Source organism: Oncorhynchus keta, chromosome 36 (assembly GCF_023373465.1).
Source record: "Oncorhynchus keta strain PuntledgeMale-10-30-2019 chromosome 36, Oket_V2, whole genome shotgun sequence".
NCBI classification, from domain to species: Eukaryota; Metazoa; Chordata; class Actinopteri; order Salmoniformes; family Salmonidae; genus Oncorhynchus; species Oncorhynchus keta.
Window position 1 is genome coordinate 6,959,663 of NC_068456.1, and position 22,317 is coordinate 6,981,979.

At 42.1% G+C, this 22,317-nt stretch overlaps 2 protein-coding genes across 4 annotated transcripts in view; both read right to left on the reverse strand.

The window, feature by feature from the left end:
• Positions 1–19,819, reverse strand: part of LOC118369545 (kinase non-catalytic C-lobe domain-containing protein 1-like) — a 24,562-nt gene extending 4,743 nt beyond the window's left edge. Inside the window, exons 1-13 of the mRNA XM_035754020.2 lie at positions 19,611–19,819; positions 14,814–15,172; positions 10,983–11,076; positions 10,790–10,887; positions 9,001–9,200; positions 8,231–8,344; positions 4,958–5,105; positions 4,420–4,593; positions 2,525–2,740; positions 2,165–2,247; positions 1,784–1,937; positions 1,411–1,533; positions 848–907 (exon numbers count right to left, since the gene is read on the reverse strand). Of these exons, the coding sequence (XP_035609913.1) occupies positions 848–907; positions 1,411–1,533; positions 1,784–1,937; positions 2,165–2,247; positions 2,525–2,740; positions 4,420–4,593; positions 4,958–5,105; positions 8,231–8,344; positions 9,001–9,200; positions 10,790–10,887; positions 10,983–11,076; positions 14,814–15,137 (1,788 nt within the window). The 5' untranslated portion in view covers positions 15,138–15,172; positions 19,611–19,819. The remainder of the gene's footprint in view (positions 1–847; positions 908–1,410; positions 1,534–1,783; positions 1,938–2,164; positions 2,248–2,524; positions 2,741–4,419; positions 4,594–4,957; positions 5,106–8,230; positions 8,345–9,000; positions 9,201–10,789; positions 10,888–10,982; positions 11,077–14,813; positions 15,173–19,610) is intronic.
• The window catches only part of LOC118369544 (kinase non-catalytic C-lobe domain-containing protein 1-like), a 21,424-nt gene continuing 18,843 nt past the window's right edge, over positions 19,737–22,317 (reverse strand). For all 3 annotated transcript variants that reach the window (XM_052498399.1, XM_035754019.2, XM_035754017.2), the window contains one exon: positions 19,737–19,879. In XM_052498399.1, coding sequence (XP_052354359.1) covers positions 19,821–19,879 — 59 coding nt within the window. In that variant the 3' untranslated portion in view covers positions 19,737–19,820. The remainder of the gene's footprint in view (positions 19,880–22,317) is intronic.

Below are 22,317 nucleotides of genomic sequence, written 5' to 3' on the forward strand. Positions count from 1 at the left end.
TTCACCCAGATGAGCAGGGACCCTGGGCATCTTTGTTTTGGTGTTTTTCAGAGTCAGTAGAAATGCCTCGTTAGTGTCCTACATTTTCATAACTGTGACCTTAACTGCCTACCGTCTGTAAGCTGTTAGTGTCTTAACGACCGTCCCACAGGTGCATGTTAATTAATTGTTTATTGAACAAGCATGGGAAACAGTGTTTAAACCCTTTACAATGAAGATCTGTGAAGTAATTTGGATTTTTACGAATTATCTTTGAAAGACAGGGTCCATTTATTTATTTGCTGAGTTTAGATGGCCCAATTGTAATTTACAGATAGCCAGGCGCAAACTCCAACACTCAGACATTAATTTACAAACAAAACACATGTGTTTAATGAGTCCGCCAGATCAGAGGCAGTAGGGATGACCAGGGATGTTCTCTTATAAGTGCGTGAATTTGACTATTTTCCAGTCAAAATTTTAAAAAGTGCTTTTGGGTGTCAGGTAAAATGTATGAAAAGTAAAAGTTGTCAAAAATAGTAAAAATACCACCAAAAATAACATAAATAAATACTTAAAGTATTTTTAATTAAGTACTTTACACCAGCCTTCAGCCATTCTCAAATGAGAATACGGTGTGATGTCTGGTAGCACAAGATGAATTTCTATATAACAATCGTTTAAATAAACCAGTAAAAAATGTAATATAACAACATGCTGGCCAGCTGTGAGCATGTCACAGAATTTCACACACAGATGTGCTGCTTGAAGGTGTTTTTCTTTCGGTTTATTTGCCTGAAGCACCACGTCTCTGGTACAGCAGAGGACACACACACACACACACACGCGCGCGCGCGCGCGGCCTCACCTGCACGGCTCGCAGATCCTCGAGGACCTCACACACCTTGGTAGACAGATGTTTCCAAGCCTATCGGCAAGAGAAGAGGTGTTTCATTTAGCAAGAACCAATACATCTGTCTCACACTTACGGAAGCTTTACTCCCTTAAAAGTTCAGCATTGACTAGAACAGGTAGAATATTATTAGAATATTAATATATAATATATAATTAATATAATCCATTTCAGTTGTTACACTTACACAATTAAAACGGGACGTTTCTGTTGCACTTCACGGGGTAAGCACCCATTTTCGGTGCCGTTACTTCCTCCTACGTCTTGTTTCAACACAAATTCTGATGTTCTGGCTTCCATAACAGCAGAGTAAAAGAGACATTTCCCTTCATTAAGGGCCTAAGAGGTACGTTACTTTACAAACGTTCCACCCTGTCTGTGTAGAATTAGCATTCTTTTTTTCCATGGGGTGATTCCGAAAATGGCTCTGGTCCGAAGTAGTGCAATAAATGTATGTAGGGAATAGAGAGACATTTAGGGAATAGAGTGCCGTTTCAAATGCAGGCACGCAGACTTACCGGTAATTGCCTGACAATCACATTCTCCAGGCCTCCAAGGACCTGCATTGCTGTGGCAAAGTCTCTTGATTCATAGCAGTGTTTGGCAATTAGGAGAAACTTGGTGAGCAAAGCCGCTTGGATCTGCAGCAAGAAATGAAGACGAGAGATCCGATGGTCATGCATTCACACAAATCGTTATAGAAAACAAAGAACACATCATATAAGTGCATCTGATGGCTCTCACGTAATTCGATTCAATGGGCAACGGCTGACTGTGAATGCAAATAAATGATGTGTGTGTGTGTGTTCAATGAATGAATGATGCACGTCGATATAGAGATCACACCGTACTGTCCAACAGAGTTGTAGCCTCGTTGCTAGTAGATCTCACCTTTATCGAATCACAGATGACGATTTCTGCAGAGACCCAATTGGAGACGCTGTCAGCATATCTCAGCAGCTGTTGGAGGTGGGTGTCCTGTGGAGTCCCTTCGTGAACAAATAGACTGCTGCCCTCTACTGGAGGAACAGAGTGTGACGCATGTCTGTGGCAGAAGACAGGCAGTCAGACGAGAGACTGGGCTGTTGATGGATGGTTTATTTTATGTCCCAAATTGTCAGGGATGCAATGGCTGACTGGAACGAATGGCTCATTATGTAGCAAGTGATAATGTGTTCAGATTATACATTCTGGTGTACTCATTTGGTACTTTAAAACAAATTCGACTGAAAAGCCACTGAAATATTTGGAGCGCAGGGAATATTCACTCACTTGGTGACACAAACAGCTTTGTCCCTGACTCCTTGAGATTTAGAGTTGAGGAAATGAATTGGGTGACAGCCGTGAAACATTTCCTGCATTTGGAGAAAAAAAAATTCAAACCAAAAGCTTATTTTACACATTTATCTGCTAAATGACTCAAATGTAAATGTACATATATATTGCAGGTCTGTTTTAATATTTGTAAAGGAGTGATTTGTCTCCCCCTGGTGTTTATAAATGACAATGTTTGTGGGTGAGTGTGAATGCATGAGAGAGGTAGAAATTGCATGTCTGTGCACATGTTGCAGCAGGATGATTTGGTGGGCTGTGCATGTGTGCATGCCAGTGTGTGCGTGCGTTCGTGTGTACCTGCTGCATTAGAGTGAGTTGCTGTGCCGTGTGTTGGGCGCTGTGTTCACTCTGACTAAAGGGGTGTCTCTCCTCGCTTCTAAGGCAGGCACTGGAGATGTCATCCATAATCGAGGTGTAGTAGGGCCGGGGCAGGGCTGCTGCTATGGAGTAGGCCTTGTCTTTAGGCTGGGTCGACTGGGGCTCAACCACCCTGGATATCCTCCACTGGAAGCTCTACAGAGATACATCAACTTAGAAAGGTTCTGGCTATGAATACATACAGTGCCTTCAGAAATGATTCAGACCCCTCGACTTTCCCCCTTTGTTGTGTTACAGCCTCAATTTAAAATGGATCACATTTAGTGTCACTGGCCTACACACAATACCCCATAATGTCAAAGTGGAATTATGTTTTTAGACATTTTTACAAATTAATAAAAAAATGAAAAGTTGAAATGTCTTGAGTCAGTAAGTATTCAACCCCTTTGTTATGGCAAGCCTAATTATGTTCATCAGTAATTATGTTTAACAAGTCACATAATAAGTTGCATGTGCAGTAATAGTGTTGAACATGACTTTTGAATGACTACCTCATCTCTGTAGGCCACACATACAGATAATTGTAAGGTCCCTCAGTCGAGCAGTGAACTTCAAACACAGTCAACCAACGTTTTGCAAAGAAGGGCACCAATTGGGTAACAAAATCCAAAGCGACACTGAATAGCCCTTTGAGCATGGACAAGTTATTAATTACACTTTGGATGGTGTAACAATAGACGACAGTCACTACAAAGATACAGGCATCCTTACTAAGTCAGTTGCCGGAGAGAAAGGAATCCGCTCAGGGATTTACCATTAGGCAAATGGTGACTTTAAAACAGTTACAGAGTTTAATGGCTGTGATAGGAGAAAAATGATCGATCAAAAAAATTATAGCTACTCCACAATACTAACCTAAATGGCAGAGCGAAAAGGAAACCTGTACAAAATAAAAAATATTCCAGAACATGCATTTTGCAATAAGGCACTAAAGTAAAACTTCTTTTTTTTTTTTAAATGGGGCAATGAAATGCACTTTATGTCCTGAATACAAAGTGTTATGTTTGGGGCATATCCAACAACACATCACTGAGTACCACTCTTCATATTTTCAAGCATGGTGGTGGCTGCATCATGTTATGGGTATGTGTAGACTTAAAAATCGGCTTTAAAATCTAAGGCGAGACTTGAAAATGGCTGTCGAGCAATAATTAACAAACTACACAGAGCTTAAAGAATTTGATAAAGAACAAAGTGCAAACATTGTACAATCTAGGTGTGAAATGCTCTTACCAAGAAAGACTCACAGCTGTAATCGCTGCCAAAGATGATTCTAACATGTATTGAATACTTATGTAAATGTGAATACTTAAAATAGATATCTCGGTATCTCATTTTCAATACATTTGCAAACATTTCTAAAAACATGTTTTAATTTGGTCATTATGTGGGTATTTTGTCTCGATGGGTGAGAGAAAACAATATATTTAATCGATTTTGAATTCAGACTGTAACACAACAAAATGTGCAATGAGTTAAGGGGCTATGAATACTTTCTGAAGGTACTGTATATACCGTCGCTGCCATTGATGAGTGCACACACTGTGGTTCTTATTGGACAAGTCCAGGTAGTCCCTCCTTTATTCAGTCTCTTTTCTTCCGTTTGGTGCCAATGTTTGATGCTAATGCAACATAGTATTCCCGTAATGAATACAACGCAGCTCTGATGGTCCCCATCAGTTGAAATACATAGTGTAAATTGATTATTTTTGAGTCAGACAAACTTTCAGTACTTTGAACCAACCATTTTCTTTTCTGGCAAGAAAAACAACAAAACAACATAATAGTACACTCATAATAATCCTTTTATGGACCTTCCTTCCAGAGTACTCAATAGCTGATTTTTTGCACGAGGTATTGACAGACAGTGCATCATCATCATCCTCCTGCATGCTGATTGGGCTCCCACAACCTTGGCTCCACCTCTTCCTGTGAGACCTCTGAAGAGAGGTCAAAAGTCTCTCTCCTCTACTGTCTAACAGAGACACCTAAATAAGAACCAGATCATTACAAAAACCCTCCTTCAGAGTATTGCATGGCTAAACACTGAAAAATAGACAAGAGCAACAACACTGCTACAGATTTCGCTAATTAGTTGACATTTACATAATTTAGCAGATGCTCTTATCCAGAGCAATTAGGATTAAGTGCCTTGCTCAAGGGCACAGTCAGATTTTTCACCTAGTTGGCTCGGACAAGCAAACCAGCAACCTTTTGGTTATTGGCCCAACGCTCGTAACCGCTAGGCTTGCTGCCGGCCCAGTTGAGACATTAATCCGATGATTAATTTCTTGAGTGACCGGTTTTTAGCTTTTTTGTGACTAATTGATGATTGATCAGCTCTGTAATTACTTCAGTGGTGAGGAAGTTTTCCAGGGTCATCAGCAGGCTGGACTTGGGGCTGAAGTCCACCATTATGTAGTCAGTCAGCCAGGTTTGAAGCACGTCCAGACTCCGGTGGTACACCTTAGCACTGTCCCCTGACAGATCTGGATCACCTCTGGTAGAAAAGGGAATGTGAAGATCACACAGAAGCACAGAAATAGAATATCTAGACCGGACATGCTAGTTACATAGATTATCTTCAACATATTTAAAAATATGAAAATGAGCTATATTCAAGCCTAAAGTATTTTAAGATCAGACATAGTGGGTGAGGGGGCTGTTAAAAAAGCTGTCATTATTACAAAAGAGTAACATTAATTCTGGCTAGCTACTTTTCAGAATTCCCCTGAAAATAGAGTTGATTTTCTGCCCGAGTCAGGCATGATATTCTGAGAAGTGATTCAGGCCTGGGCTTAGATTTGTCGTGACAAGATTTCATGTTTTGAGACCAACTCTACTGTAGGGAGGAAAAAAACATATGTCTGTACTCTATCTCCCTCTGTGTGCTAGACATGAGTCTGCAACTCCCTCCAGCTATCTATCTATCCCAGCCCAGAACCCAACTTCCTCTAGAGCACCTGTCAAACTCATTCCATGGAGGACCGATTGTCTGAAGGCTTTTGCTCCTCCCTTGTACTAGATTGATGCATTGAGGTCACTAATTGGTGAGTAACTCTCCTCACCTGGTTGTCTAGATCTTAATTGAAAGGGAAAACCAAAAATCAGAAAAAAAGGAAAACCCAAAACAATCAGACACTAGGCACTCCATGGAATAAGTTAGACATCCCGCTCTAGAACAACATTTCTCAATCCACATTTTTGTTCTCATCTACCCCAGAACAGACACCCATCCAGCTGGCGCTGCTGTTGTTCATTCTGGCCTTTACAACTGATGAAAAACAAAAGAAGAAGAGGAAAACACAGAACTAGAATTGGAGGCAGGTTTGCCTTGATTTTCATCATTCCTTGTGTGAACTTAGAATCCATTGAAACGAGTACTCAAGGGTCCACTCAAAATGGCTAAAATCCAGTCTCCGAGCATGTTTCTGAATGAGCGTTTGTTATCGGCGGTTGCCATAGAGATTCTTGCAGTAGTAGAGAAAGTGGTAGCAGAGTACCAGGAGTAGATTTCCTGATCTAAAGAGGAGAATGACCAGCTGCGGAGACTGTTACAGATCAGACCGGAGATAAAACGTTGTATAATAGACTCCCTCTCGTTCTCTCTTGTTGTCTCCAACAGGGTTACCCCTGAGCAGCAGCACTGTGAGCAGGACCCAGTCTTGTGCAGGAAGACACAGAGCCCACACAGATTGAGAAACAGGAGGAACTCAGGACCAGTCAGCAGGAAGAGCAGCTTCAAGGGATTTTTTTTTTGTTTACACCAAAGACTCAATTTCACTTCTGCCTGTGTGAAAAGGGAATGTGATCAGGATGACCGAGAGTGACTAAGCCATTGGATCGCAAACCTTTTCGCACCGTGACCCACCCAATGGGTCTCCACATTCTCTGTGACCCTTCAGATAATCAAAAACAATGCCTCCAGTCACAGCTCAGTCGTAAGTAGGGACCCAGTAGGACTTGACATCAACTACCATTAGATCCCAACCTTTCACTGTGTACAAAAACACCATTGAGAAAACCCAGCACCACGTCTAAAAAAAAACTGACCGCTGAGTTGACTGTGGCAAATGCTTCCCTGTGATTGGTAGGCTGAAGACACACTTGAGGATTCACTTTGAAAAAAAAAGTGGGAAACTTAACAAAACATATGACTCATAGGGGAGAAAACATTTAGCTGCGGTCACTGTGGCAAAATCTTAACTCGCAAGGAGTCCCTAATGGGGCGGCAGATAGCCAGTAACCAAAAGGTTGGCTGGATCGAATCCCCGAGCTGACATGGTAAAATCTGTCATTCTGCCCCTGAACAAGGCAGTTAACCCACTGTTCCCCGGTAGGCTGTCATTGTAAATAACAATTTGTTCTTAACTGACTTGTCTAGTTAAATAAAGGTTAAATAAAATACCTGAAAATGCATAGAAAAAGTGTCACACAGGAGAGAAATCATGTGACTGTGGGAAATGCTTCCATCGCAAGGGGACCCTGAACAGGCATATACTGTTTGTCCACAAAGAAAACAGGACAGAAAATGTATAGAAGAATTTAAATTAAGGCAGAGCGAATGAAGGCAGAGCGATGATCTGCAAAAAGGCAGAATATGGACAACACTGTTAGGAAAGCAAATTATTTCTGTGGGTTTCAGAAATTCATGTGTTATGAATTTCCTTTCGTAGAAAATCCTATACAAATACACTTTTATTTAATTTGAATGATGATGTAAATCAGAGTATTGCAGGAAACAATGGAAAGGAATGGAAATGCTGGCAAATTGAATGGCCCTATTCAATCAAACTGATAATATCAGTTATTGCAACAAAGGACTTCCATTCTGGATTCATACACTCAAGTAACACATTCATAAACACGCTGGAAGAATGTTGGACTTATCCCAATCGCAGCTTACTGGTTTTGAATTATGTTATCAATGTTAATTCATTTTGTCAACTTTTTATGAAGTAAAATGAATAAGAAAAGTATGATAGAATGTAGCTCATTTTCAAAGGCAGCATTCATGCCAACATAATTATAGTTGTGCAAAAATGTGATCCTTGTTTTAAACAAGCCCATGTTAACAGTTTTCTTATTTGACCTCAATCTAATGTTGTGGAAGCAGAGGTGGCACTACAGGTTCAAAAGCCTAGTGATTCTTGAGTGAACGGCCAATCATATTGCTCAAATACAAATAGCACGACTTTTCTGCGTGTAGTCTTCAATAGTTTACAATGGCAGGTTAATTTTGAACTAAGAAGCCGAAATGTGCTGAGAAGTTACTGGCCCGGTAGATGCAGCTGCTTCTAAAGTACTGGGGCAAATGCTGTTTCGCCACATTTTCCAGCAGCTATTTATGATAGACAGTTATAGTTGTACTGCCAATGTCTTTTTTTAAATTTTACAAGTGGCCAAACATTTTCTTATTATTTTCTTCAATTAGCATTTTACCATAGACAATTATTAGACCAGACATTAATTCCACAGAATCAAAACCAAAGAAACACAATGACTAGAATGGACATTTCAATTATATTTCTAAGCAAACACAGGGTGTCAGGCCACCATCCAAACAGCATGAAAATCTATTTTGTCTTATGTCCGTTTCCATTTCGGCGATAGTAGCCTACATACCCTGCTACTGCACTGGTGAATTTGCCCATCAGGAACCGGAGGAGTTCTTGAGGGGTACAGAAATAGCGGTAAGTGTACAGGAACTGTTGGATGTAACCCTCCAATGGAGCATTTCTGTCAGAGGAGGAGTTAGAAAAGAGTTCAGTTTGGTATCTGTTGAATGCAATATCTAAGCGATTGCACCACACAACAGGTATAAACTAATTAGGACAAATCAGTGAAACACATTTGATATACACAGATATAAATAAACAGACATGTCTTATTGTGCCCTATGTAGGTATACATTAAATGTTACATTTTCTCAGCAATCAAAGGCATGATGATGGACAGTAAACTGTGATGCTCAGTTTAACACATTGACCACTAGAGGGCCACCATTTAAAACAGGGCTGCCCACTTCCAGCAGCCTCAAAGCCAAATGACCCTGCAAGTTTACATAAAACGATATCCGTGCAACATTTTATGTAAGCTTGCACGATAAGGCGGCTTTGCGAGGCTACAATTCCGGTCCTGGAGGGCCAAAACACCTCTGGTTTTCACCCTTTTAAATCAGGGACTGAATCAGACTTGGGACACCAGGTAAGTGCAATTAACTACAAGGTAGAAACAAAAAACAGAAGTGTTTCGGCCCTCCAGAACGGGAATAGGGAAGCTCTGATTTAAACCATACTTGCTAATACACTGTTAATCACACTCATGGGTTTAATAGTTCATGTATTATTTTAACCTAAACCTTTTACTGTAACCTGTTATATAGTTAGTGTTACCTGGCATAGAGGTAGGACATGAAATCCAGGGGTGTGGCGGCCTGCAGGCTGCTCTTCCCTGTCCCTGCCCCAGACAAAGAGACCAATCCCAACACGGCAGGCTCCTCTGAGGGCTGGAGATCCAGAGGGCTCCCTGGATCAGAGGCTGCCAGGGAGGGAAGGAGGGACACATCCACACCCCATTGATCCACACTCAGAACCTGACCAAAACAACCAGGCAGAGATATGAACCACAACCCATCAGAACCAGTAACCAATCAATGATTTGAACCAACAACCAATCAGAACCAACAAACAATCCGCGAGAGTGTACAGTGCAATTCGGAAAGTATTCAGACCCCTTGACTTTATCCACATTTGGTTACGTTAGTCTTATTCTAAAACGTATTAAATCGTTTTTTCCTTATCAAGCTACACACACTATCCCTTAATGACAAAGCAAAAACAGTTTAGAATTTTTAGCAAATTTATTACAATTAAAAACTAAAATATCACATTTACTTAAGTATTCAGACCCTTTACTCAGTACTTTGTTGAAGCACCTTTGGCCTCGAGTCTTCTTGGGTATGACGCTACAAGCTTGGCACACCTGTATTATGGGAGTTTTTCCAATTTTTCTCAGCAGATCCTCTCAAGATCTGTCAGGTTGGATGGGAAGCGTCGCTGCACAGCTATTTTCAGGTCTCTCCAAAAGATGTTTGATCGGATTTAAGTTCATGCAATGGCTGGGCCACTCAAGGGCATTCAGAGACGTGTCAGGAAGCCACTCATGCGTTGTCATGGCTGTGCGCTCAGGGTTGTTTTCCTGTGGGAAGGTGAACCTTGGCCCCTGTCTGAGGTACAGAGCACTCTGGAGCAGATTTTAATCAAGATTCTCTCTGTACTTTGCTCCATTCATCTTTCTCTCAATCCTGACTAGTCTCCCAGTCCCTGCCGCTGAAAAACATCCCCACAGCATGATGCTGCCACCACCATGCTTCACCGTAGGGATGGTGCTAGGTTTCCTCCAGACCTGACACTTGACAGTCAGACCAAAGACTTCAATCTTGGTTTCATCAGACCAAAGAATCCTGTTTCTCATGGTCTGAGAGTCTTCAGGTACCTTTTGGCAAACTCCAAGCGGGCTGTCATTTGCCTTTTACTGAGTAGTGGCTTCTGTCTGGTCACTACCATAAAGGCCTGATTTGTGGACTGCTGCAGAGATGGTTGTCCTTCTCCACAGGGGAACTCTGTCTTCGTCACCTCCCTGACCAAGGCCCTTCTCCCCCATTTGCTCAGTTTGGCTGTGCCTCGACACAATCCTCTCTGCGCTCTATGGACATTTCCTTCAACCTCATGGCTTGGTTTATGCTCTGACATGCACTGTCAACTGTGGGACCTTAATATAGACAGGTGTGTGCCTTTCCAAATCATGTCCAATAAATTGAATTGACCACAGGTGGACTCCAATCAAGTTGTAGAAACATCTCAAGGATGATCAATGGAAACAGGATGCACCTGAGCTCAATTTCGAGTCTCATAGCAAAGGGTCTGAATATTTATGTAAATAAGGTATCCATTTTGATTTGCAATAAATTTGCAAACATTTCTAAAAACCTGTTTTCACTTTGTCGTTATACAGTATTGTGTGTAGATTGAAGACTAACATGTTTTATTTCATCAATTTTAGATGAAGGCTGTAACGTAACAAAATGTGGAAAAAGTAAAAGGGTCTGAATGATTTCCGAAGGCACTTTATGCCTGCTTTGTGTTAGCATTTGGGGATTATTTCTGTTCAACCTGTCCGCACCTCCAGATATTTCTTTATAGAGTCTAGAAACTCCACTTTGGACCTCAACTCCTCAAGCTGGACTTTGACTTTGGACAGCATCAATCTAGCATCCGAACCTTCAGCAGAAAAACACATTGAAATGGTGTGTTTATTTCTCTATGTATAAGCCCTATAGTATAAATTGTAAAAGGTATGAGGGATTGATTGGTACGTTTGTTTTTTCTCTCTTGATGGAGCAGCTTTTGGTAGAAATGTCTGGTCTTTTTCAGACTCTTCGTCTCGATCATAAGCTGCTGTTGAAGCTCCTACAAGTAGAACATTTAATACATAAAACAAAGTAGACACCAAGCTGGGTGAAAATGTTGTCGTAGCAGGGATAGCCGAAGAACCCATTATTAACCATTTCCCCAAAGGTGTATATACAGTACACAAAGAGCCTTTTAAGCCCCGTTTCCACTGACACTTAAAATGAAGGCCAAATTAGAGCTGGCTCGAATGGAATTCTCAAAATCAAGCTGGGTCGAGGGAACCCCAGCTCGATTCGAATTCAGGCTGGTGACGCCGTTACTATGCAACCATCACTACTTTTTAAAATGTTTTATTATTCATAATACAAAAATCAACTTACATTGCTACATCAAACATGTCTAGCAAACCAAACACAGGTATTAACAATGCTCAAACATCCCAAAAATATAAATAAAATCCAAAAAAGAAACAATTTAAGTGCAATTATATTCACTCTGAAAATATCTTATTATACTGATTCATGAAGATGTTATTATTTTTGTTATTCACTAGGGTTAGTGTTTTAATAAGATTATTAAATTCAATCAGAAAAATTGGTAATTTTGGTATAGAATTTTGGAATTTTTGTTTGTGTATAAAGTTTTTGGCAACAAGAATTTTAAAAAATAACAATAATTTCAGTGGTTTTGTTATCATTGCAATTGTAACATATATATTTTATGTTACAATTATAGGCAGTGTTCATAATGGTAAATAAGTACATTGCAAGGTTTTCCCAAAATTCGGACACAAATTTACATTCAAAGAACAAGTGAGACAGATTCTCACCTTCTTTTTCACAGTTTAGAATTTTTTGCAAATTTATTACAATTAAAAACTAAAATATCACATTTACTTAAGTATTCAGACCCTTTACTCAGTACTTTGTTGAAGCACCTTTGGCCTCGAGTCTTCTTGGGTATGACGCTACAAGCTACAATAGCCAGAAATTTGGACATTGTAGAATTACATGGATATATCTTATGCAAAATGTTGAAGTGCACTTCATTAACTTTGTTTGGTATACAGTATTTGTAAAGTCTTAACCATGCATTTTTCCAGACAATGTCAGGAATAAGCATGTTCCAGAAAAACTCTCGGTGTAAATTGGTTTTGTGAATGAGGAATTTGTCTTGTATATTTATTACAACAAGATTTATCAAGTAAGCCCACACCTTCCAATCTGAGTTCTGGATAAACTTTGTGATCATTCCCAAAATTAAGATGACTTTTCATAAGTGTAGTTAGACCACTGGGAATGGCTTTGATCACAGAAATAAACTTTGAAAGGTATTGGAAACTCTTTCAATGTTATAAATTGTTCATATGTGAGAATATTACCCTTGTTGTCGAAAATATCAAGGACAAAGTCAATATTCCTCTCATGCCAGCTGGGGTAGAACAATGACTTATTACTTACAGTTATGACATATTTTTTTAGTTTGTGAGACTTATTTTCCCAGATGAAGTCAAGAAAGGTCTTATTGATCTCTTTACAAGTAGCTGGATTACACACAACGATAATGAGGTGTACACAAAACGAGACAATCCCTCTGCCTTGGACAGAAGTACTCTCCCAAGTATAGAAAGATCTCTTTGTAGCCAATTATTAAATATAGTTTTAGTTCTCTTAATTTTAGGGGAGAAATTCAAATGTTGTCTGACTCAGTGGTTTTTTGACAGATGTATTCCTAAATATTTAACACAGTCCCGGCTGATCACTACTGGGTGCTGACAACTTTTAGCTTGCTCGTCTGGGCTTGTTGCTGGTAGCTAGCACATGGACAATCAGTACTGCAGTAGTCAGACATTACACGAATTACCACCATAGCTGGACCCTTCATTCATTTTTGCAATACACAAACTTTTATGAGAACAGTCAGCCCTCGAATACTAGCTACCGAACGTTAGCTAGCAAATCAGAGTTGAAACAAGCTAGTTAGCTAGCTAATGTGGGCTAGCAGGAGTTTTAGCAGGCCAGGTCGTATTGAAAGCTAGCTAGCTACATTATATCAAACATGTCTGGTTTGCTTGGTTAGCTAATAGCCAAAGCAGTAGCAAGGTAGGAATTAAGCTAGCTAGCTAGCTAGCCTGTTACGCTAGTGACAATACTGTTTAGCTAGCTAATGTTAGCAAGCTAAATACATGTCTCTGAGTCTCACTGGCATGAGTATGGGGTAATGTTAGTTACAGCATGGCTAGAGGGAATTAAAAGCTAGCTAGCAACATTTGCGAAACCAGCTGCAGTCACATATTGGTTACCTAGCAACATGACATAATTTCTCGTTTCTGAAGGCTATGGTGGAAACATAATTCGATCGAGCCATCCAAGACTAGCCCAACCCGGGTTAACTTCAAAGTGCCAATGGAAACAGGGCGTTAGAGTACAATATAACACCAATATGGACCCATGGCTCTTAAAGAGCCACTGAACACGCTGATTAGCACGCATGTTGGTTGATCTGTTGCTCATTCGAAAAACAAGATTTCAGTTTTGGAGGTGTGTTTCCTGACCGATTCCGCGTTTGGTTAATTATGTTTTTTCCCCATGAGACACCGTAGACGCATAAGCCTATTTCACATCATCAAAATCACCAAAATGAATCTAATATAACTCAATAAATCTGTAATTAATTTGGACGTTTTTGCAGAGGATGTTTTAGTTGCACAAGTTTACATTAAGGATTTTGGTGCTCTTATTTCTGAAGTAAATATATGTGGGACTTGTCTAATGTAAACAATCACACTGTCTATGCAATTTGATAGAGAGCAAACAACACCGCTGTTCACCCCCATGTTAGTGGGCAAATGGACATCGTCAAATCAAAACCCAACCTTGATAATGACTTTTATGTCGAAGGGTAGATAGATATGGAGAAAATAACGTGCCAATTACCCTAAAACCTCCAACTCTCTTCCTATTCGCCTCAAATCATGATTATATGCTGATTTGCTTCAGCTGATAATGTTGTTTTGCTTGGTTTTAACTAATAATCTCATAGCTTTTTCATGAAATGCATGCACTTATCCAAACATGGAGTTTGACTGAAAGTGTAATTACCAATTAATTATTCATTAGTAAATTAGTTAATTATTCATAATAAATTATGTCAAGGATACTATCTTGTGCATGCTCAGACTACTATAGGTCATCATTCAATCCATTCATTTTAAATGAGACTTACTAGAAAGTGCATGCTTTATATCAAAAGTGCCACTCCTATGTAATTGGCATTACCGTAATGCCATAATGAAATTAATACAGCTTCATCATTGGCTGCAATGCAACAAACACTACCTGGATAAAATCAATTTTAAAGAGAGAGGAGTCCTTTGAATATAGTGAGCATTTAGTGAATGTTGAACAGTAGAATTAGAACAGCCTTAGGCAATGACACTACTTGCCTTAAACATTAAACATGATTTCGCTTTATTTTAGTCTGCTTGTTTTTCTGGCATTTATATAGATATTCACATTATTATGATATAAAAACGAATGATTGTTTATTTCAGATGCATGTAACTTTTTCATTATGTACCATTTGGTAGAAAGTAGTAACTAATCATGTTGAATCTTTGAAGTATCAGACAGTATACATGTACCACGTCTTCTAAAATGAGAGTCACATATTTACACATTTACAAAAAAATCACTATTCCAAACATTGAGACCATGGTATCTGTATGGTCTGTCATCACTCATAGCTAGTCTATTATATTTAAGCTCAATAGCTTTTCCTCCCAGGTTACCCACCTGTGTTTTCAGCTCCAGGCACGGGGACTCACTATGCTGTCCCAAGTTCCTAGCATATTCCACCACATCCTGACTAAAACAGTCCCCTCCATAGAAGGCCAGGGCCCAGGCTGGGCTGTGGCTGTGGCTGGACACCTCTGCTCCTGAGCTGGGGGAGAGGAGACAATGAGACACCAGAGATTCTGTGTCCTCCATGTCCTCGCAGCAGTCAGGGCTCATCTGGCCTCGGGGTCCCACCCTCAGTGGCTCGTCCGTCCCCCATAGAGAGTCAGCTTCAGAGGGGCTTTCATCGCCGCCCCCCACTGGATGCTCGGCACTCTCCATAGCCCCCTTAACCAAACACTCAGCAGCTCTCAATCCTGGACCAGGAAACATGGCAGAGCAGGAAGAGAGAGAAAATGGATGGGTCAGGTAGTCCGTATGTGTGTTCGTGTGTATGTTCATGCACACATCTGTGTGTGCAGAGAATTTGAGAGGGGGAATTCTCGCAAGGCTGAAGCTTTCTTTTGGTGAAAGGCTCTATTAAATGTGTTATATGGTATGCTGTTAAACGCTAACCTTGTTATATTGTTTGATTCTGCATCACAGGCGTCCTCCACCTTCCAGTGTGAGCAGACTATTTTTGCTCTGATTTATCATCTCACAAAGTATTTTGTGTGAAACTGAAGGTGTGTGCAAGTGTGCAGTGTCTGTTACCAATGGGTCTTTAGGCGTCTGTTTGAGTATGCATTATTATGCTAATTGTATGTATTGGCGCGTGTAGATGGAAAGGAAGTGACTGTGCCTGTGCCTGTTTCCACAACAACTCTCTCCAGCTGAGGAGATCATTGTAACATCACAGTGTGATTTGAGCCATCTTGAATAAACTGTGCTCTTAACAAGTTAATCCAACTGCCAATCATTCTCCTAACAACTTGATTCAACTGCTGGATTTGTCACAACACCTCACTACAGTATACAACTTCATCGAACTACGTCATCTCACAGACAGGTATCATGATAATGCTAACAGCGATGACAGTTGTGAAGTCATGGTAACAGTGATGACAGTTGTGAAGTAATGGTGCTAAATTATATTGCTAGAGGATTCCTGATATCTACATTATGAGTATAATTACTGTCTTTGTTTTTGCTAGCTAGGGCCATCTCCTTTAAGTGCTGCCTGTGTTCCCAGTCGCCTACTTAGTGTGTGAACTGCTGAATGCTATTAACTTGCAGATGATTGTTGACACATCAACCAGGATTAAGGGGCAGGGCAATTTGTGACTGTTGTTGTTTTGGTAATCAGTGGCTGTATTGGAGCGGTTTCACCTCTCCTAGGCAATCAGCAATTAGTACCGGGAGGTGTGCTTGTGTGCACTTCACCTTTGCAAGGCAATTAGCAATTAGTACTTCAGTCTCGCCTGTTTTCAAAGCGGCAGCTGTAAGCAGCGGTCTCGTCGCTAAACTAAGATTGTCGCCGAAACAGAGAGGGTTCTGCCAAGTTTTTCTGCAGTGTTACGAGAGGAAGGCTCCACACCACTGTCTCCCTTGAGTATTTTACCTAGTTATTCTCAATCTCAATTTGCTATTTTGTAGCTTTGGCAACTATGTGTGTATTTTCTATCTTAGTTTGCTCCTCCCCCTGTAGGCTTTACAGACGCTCCCCACCCCTTAGCTGCAACCCTTCTAATTTAGTGTACAGGCAGCGTTTGGGACTGCCGATCTGCAGTCAAGAACACCTAGTTCATCTCAGCCTATGCTGCTCTTCAGTCCCTTGACCTTTTGGACTTGACGGAGACATGGATCACCACAGAGAACACTGCCACTCCAGCTACTCTCTCTTCATCTGACTACGTTTACTCTCATAGTTCAGGTTGAGAGCGTCTGGTCGTCGCAGTGGTGGCACAGGGTTACTCTGTGGAAATGTGTATTTATTTTCTCCTGTCTCACCTGCCCATCTCCTCATTTGAATTCTATGCTGTCACGGTCACTTGTCCACTTAAGCTTAACATTGTTGTCATCTATCGCCCACCAGGTGCCCTTAGAGTTCCTCAATGAGCTTGACACCTTGGTAAGCTAATTTCCTGACGATGGCTTACCGCTCTTCGTACTTGGTGACTTCAACGCCCTGACGTCTGCCTTCGATTAATTTCTTTCCTACTTCACTCCTGTGACGTCAAAAACTACAGACCGGTAGCCCTTATTTTCTTTCCAAAAAACTTGAGTGTGCTGTTTCTGACCAACTCTTTCGATATCTCACTCAGAACAATGTTCTTGACCCTAACCAGGCGGACTTCAAAACGAGTCACTCAACAGACTGCTCTTCTCTGTGTGACGGAGGCTCTCCACACTGCCAAAGCTAAATCTCTATCCTGTTCTCATCCTCCTAAATCTATCCATTACCTTCAACACTGTGAACCATCAGATCCTCTTCTCCACCCTCTCAGGGCTGGGCGAGGCTCTACACACTTTTGGATTGCGTCCTACCTGGCAGGCCACTCCAGGTGACATGGAGAGGATCTGTGTCTGCACCATGTCCTCTCACTGCTGGTGCCCCCCAGGGCTCGGTTCTAGGCCCTCTTCTCTCTATCCACCAAGATACTTGTCTCTGTCATATCCTCTCCTATCATTGCTATGCGGATGACACAAAACTACTTTTCTCCTCCCCCCCTTCTGACACTCAGGTGGCGACACACATCTCTGCATGCCTGCCAGATATCTCAGCTTGGATGTCGGCCCACCACCTCAAGCTCAACCTCGACAAGACAGACCCGCTCTTCCTCCCGAGAAAGGCCTGGCCTCTCAAAGACCTCTCCATTGTGGTTGACAACTTCACGGTGTCCCCCTTCCAGAGTGCAAAGAACATTGGCATGACCCTAGACAACACCCTGTTGTTATCTGCAAACATCAAAGCAGTGACTCAATCCTGCAGGTTCATGCTTTATAACATTTGTAGAGCACGACTCTACCTTACACAGGAAGTGGAGCATGTCCTAATTGAGGCACTTGTCATCTCCCGTCTGGACTACTGCAACTCGCTGTTGGCTGGGCTCCCCGCTTGTGCCATCAAACCCCTGCAACTTATCCAGAACGCTGCAGCCCACCTGGTGTTCAACCTTCCAAAGTTCTCCCATGTCACACCGCTCCCCTGCACACTCCACTGGCTTCCAGTCAAAGTTTGCATCCACCACAAGACCATGGTACTATCCAATGGAGAAGCAAGAGGAACTGCCCCTCCCTTACCTTCAGGCTATGCTCAACAAACCCTACACCCCAACCCGAGCACTCCGCTCTGCCACCTCTGGTCTCATGCCACCTCTGGCAAATCTAAAACCCTACGACTTCAAAGCATTTTTGTTGTTGTAATTTGACCCCTTTTATTCTCGCCAATTTTGTGATTACGATCTTATCTCATCGCTGCAAACTCCCCAACGGGCTCGGAAGAGGCGAAGGTCGAGTCATGCGTCCTCCGAAACATGACCCACCAAGCCGCACTTCTTTACACCCGCACATTTAACCCGAAAACCAGCTGCACCAATGTGTCGGAGGAAACACCGTTCAACCTTGTGGTGCCCGGCCCACCACAAGGAGTCACTAGAGTGCGATGAGCCAAGTAAAGCCCCCCGGACAAACCCTCCCCTAAATCAGACGACACTGGGCCAATTGTGCGGTGCCCTATGAGATTCCCCTTGGGTTCTTGCCATGAGGGAGATCTTTGTGGGCTATACTCGGCTTTGTCTCAGGATAGTAAATTGGTGGTTGAAGATATCCCTCTAGTGATGTGGGGGCTGTGCTTTGGCAAAGTGGATGGGGTTATATCCTGCCTGTTTGGCCCTGTCCGGGGTTATCGTCGGATGGGGCCACAGTGTCTCCTGATACCTCCTGTCTCAGCCTCCAGTATTTATGCTGCAATAGTTTGTGTAGAGGGGCTAGGGTCAGTCTGTTATATCTGGAGTATTTCTCCTGTCTTATCCGGTGTCCTGTGTGAATTTAAGTATGCTCTCTCTAATCCTCTCTAATTCTCTCAGAGGACCTGAGCCCAAGGACTACCTGGCCTGATGACTCCTTGCTGTCCCCAGTCCACCTGGTCGTGCTGCTGCTCCAGTTTCAACTGTTCTGCCTACGGCTATGGAACCCTGACCTGTTCACCGGACGTGCTACCTTGTCCCAGACCTGCTGTTTTCAACTCTCTAGAGACAGCAGGAGCGGTAGAGATACTCTGAATGATCAGCTATGAAAAGCCAACTGACATTTACTCCTGAGGTGCTGACCTCTTGCACCCTCTACAACCACTGTGATTATTATTATTTGACCCTGCTGGTCATCTATGAACATTTGAACATCTTGGTCATGTTCTGTTATAATCTCCACTCGGCACAGCCAGAAGAGGACTGGCCATCCCTCACAGCCTGGTTCCTCTTAAGTTTCTTCCTAGGGAGTTTTTCCTAGTCACCATGCATCTACACCTGCATTGCTTGCTGTTTGGGGTTTTAGGCTGGGTTTCTGTACAGCACTTTGTGACATCAGCTGATGTAAGAAGGGCTTTATAAATACAATTGATTGATTGACTCCCAGGTCATTGCTGGTTATGCCAAAACCCAGGATCGAACCCCAGGCTGTAGTGAAGCCACAACACTGCGATGCAGGGCCTTTGACCGATGCGCCACCCTGGAGACTCAAAGCTTATCTTAAATAATCCCACAGCACCCCATCCTCACACCCCCTTCAGTTGTGAAGTAATGGTAACAGAGACGAGTGATTGAAGTAATGTTAACAGTGATGACAGTTGTAAAGTTACAGTATTTCCTTCCCTACCTGGGCAGACATGATGTTGACCCTCTGATTCAGTATCTTTATGTTCAGGTCTCGTCTCTGTTGATCTGAGTGCAGACAGGGCCCTCTGGTGTCTCTCAAATCTCTCCCACGCGTCTGAAGCTACAGGTCCACTGTGGTGCAGGTTGCCGTTCAGGTCGACATGACCACACCGCAGTGCCTCCCTCTCCTCTGCTATACAGCTGGAAGCACTCAGGGGTGAGGTGGCTGCCCTTTGCCATGGCTTTGATGGAGACTGTTCATTAGAGCCTCTAAATATGGCACATCAGCAGCCAGAGGGAGAGAGTAAACACAAAACAACAGTCACAGCTAGTCACAAACATCACAGCCACACACCGACCACTAGACAAACACATAAACACAGACAAAAACAGGCAAAACACACTAATTCGATAAAACGGAACGCAGACTATAAGAGCTCAGACTGAAAAGTAATTGAAACAGACAGTAATTAGACACAACATAAACAATGCAAACTAAATAGCGGGAATCAACAACTCAGTCAATACGAAAACACAGCAACTGAATGTTCAGACAAATAATCATATGAGAAATCTAGACCGATAATTGAAACAAGCCCACTCCTCACAGGCATAATTAAAACAATTAAGTAGGCCAACATAAATGAATTAATCAGAACAAAACAATCAATAATTAGCTTGAAAAAAAACAAACAATCCTTAGTGGCTCCTTAGCATCTGACTGCTGGGGTTGAGTGGTCCAAAATGGTTTGCATCCAAAGCAGAGTTGTTCTGTTTGTATCTAAAGCCTAGCGTTCCAGCACCAAATCAAAATGTTTTTGTCATATGCTCCAAACACAACCTTACAGTGAAAAGCTTACTTACAAGCGTTTAACCAACAATGCAGTTTTAAGAAAATACCTAACAAAAGTAAGTGATAAAAATAACAAATAATTAAAGAGCAGCAGTAAATAACAATAGCAGGGCTATATACAGAGGGTACCAGTACATAGACAATGTGCGGGGGCACTGGTGTTAAGGTAATATGTACATGTAGGTAGAGTTATTAAAGTAACTATGCATAGATAATAACAGAGAGTAGCAGCAGTGTAGAAGGGGGGCAATGCAAATAGTCTGGGTAGCCATTTGATAGATGTTCAGGAGTCTTTTGGACCGAAACTTGGCGCCCCGGTACTGCTTGCCGTGTGACAGCAGAGAGAACAGTCTATGACTAGGGTGGTTTTTAGGGCCTTCCTCTGACACCGCCTGGTATAGAGGTCCTGGATGGCAGGAAGCTTGGCCCCGGTGATGTCCTGGGTTGTACGCACTACCCTCTGTAGTGCCTTGCGGTCAGAAGCCGAGCCGTTTCCATACCAGGCAATGATGCAACTCGTCAGGATGCCCTCGATGGTGCAGCTGTAAAACCTTTTGAGGATCTGAGGAGCCATGCCAAATCTTTTCAGTCTCCTGAGGGGAAATAGATTTTGTCGTGCCCTCTTCACGACTGTCTTGGTGTGCTTGGAACATGTTTGTTTGTTGGTTATGGGGACACCAAGGAACATGAAGCTCTCAACCTGCTCCACTACAGCCCAGTCGACGAGAATGAGGGCGTGCTCGGCCCTCATTTTCCTTTCGTCCACAATCATCTCATTTGTCTTGATCAAGTTGAGGGAGAGGTTGTTGTTCTTGTACCACATGGTCAGGTCTCTGACCTCCTCCCTATAGGCCGTTTCATCGTTGTCGGTGATCAGGCCTACCACTGTTGTGTCATTGGCAAACTTAATGATGGTGTTGGAGTCATGCCAGTTCGTGCAGTCATGAGTGAACAGGGAATACAGGAGGGGACTGAGCACACACCCCTGAGGGGCCTCCACGTTGAGGATCAGCGTGGCGGATGTGTTGTTATCTACCCTTACCATCTGGCAGAGGCCCCTACGTGATGAGCTTTGAGGGCACTATGATGTTGAACGCTGAGTTGTAGTCAATGAATAGCATTCTCACATGGGTGTTCCTTTTGTCCAGAAGTGAAAGGACAGTGTGGAGCGCAATAGAGATTGCATCATCTGTGGATCTGCTTCAAAAGTACTGAACCTTTCTATTCTCATAGCTTCTACAGATTGTAAATTAAATAAATATTTTTGTTAAAATAATTATTATATTATTGATTGATTATGACTTTTCAAATCACCCAGTATTGCTATCTGCAGCATTAGTTCTAGGTAAATGTTGCAATTCTTCAGCCATTCCTGGACCTGTGACCAAAAATGAACTACATATGGACAGTTATATATATATATATAATAATATATATATTCTATTGGTTGCAAGAATTTTTTATAATAGTTTAAATTTTAAAAAAATTAATACGCCGTTGTTTTGCGCTTCCCTTTGTAGTCTAAGCCTCGGAGCATGTGTTGTATGATTCGATCTTAGTCCTGTATTGACGCTTTGCCTGTTTGATGGTTCGTCAGAGGGCATAGCTCCTTGAAAGCGGCAGCTCTACCCTTTAGCTCAGTGTGAATCTTTCCTGTAATCCATGGCTTCTGGTTGGGGTATGTACGTACAGTCACTGTGGGGACGACGTCATCGATGCACTTATTGATGAAGCCAGTGACTGGTGTGGTTTACTCCTCAATGCAATCGGAAAGAATCCCGGGAACATATTCCAGTATGTGCTAGCAAAACAGTCCTGTAGTTTAGCATCTGCTTCATCTGACCACTTTTTTTTA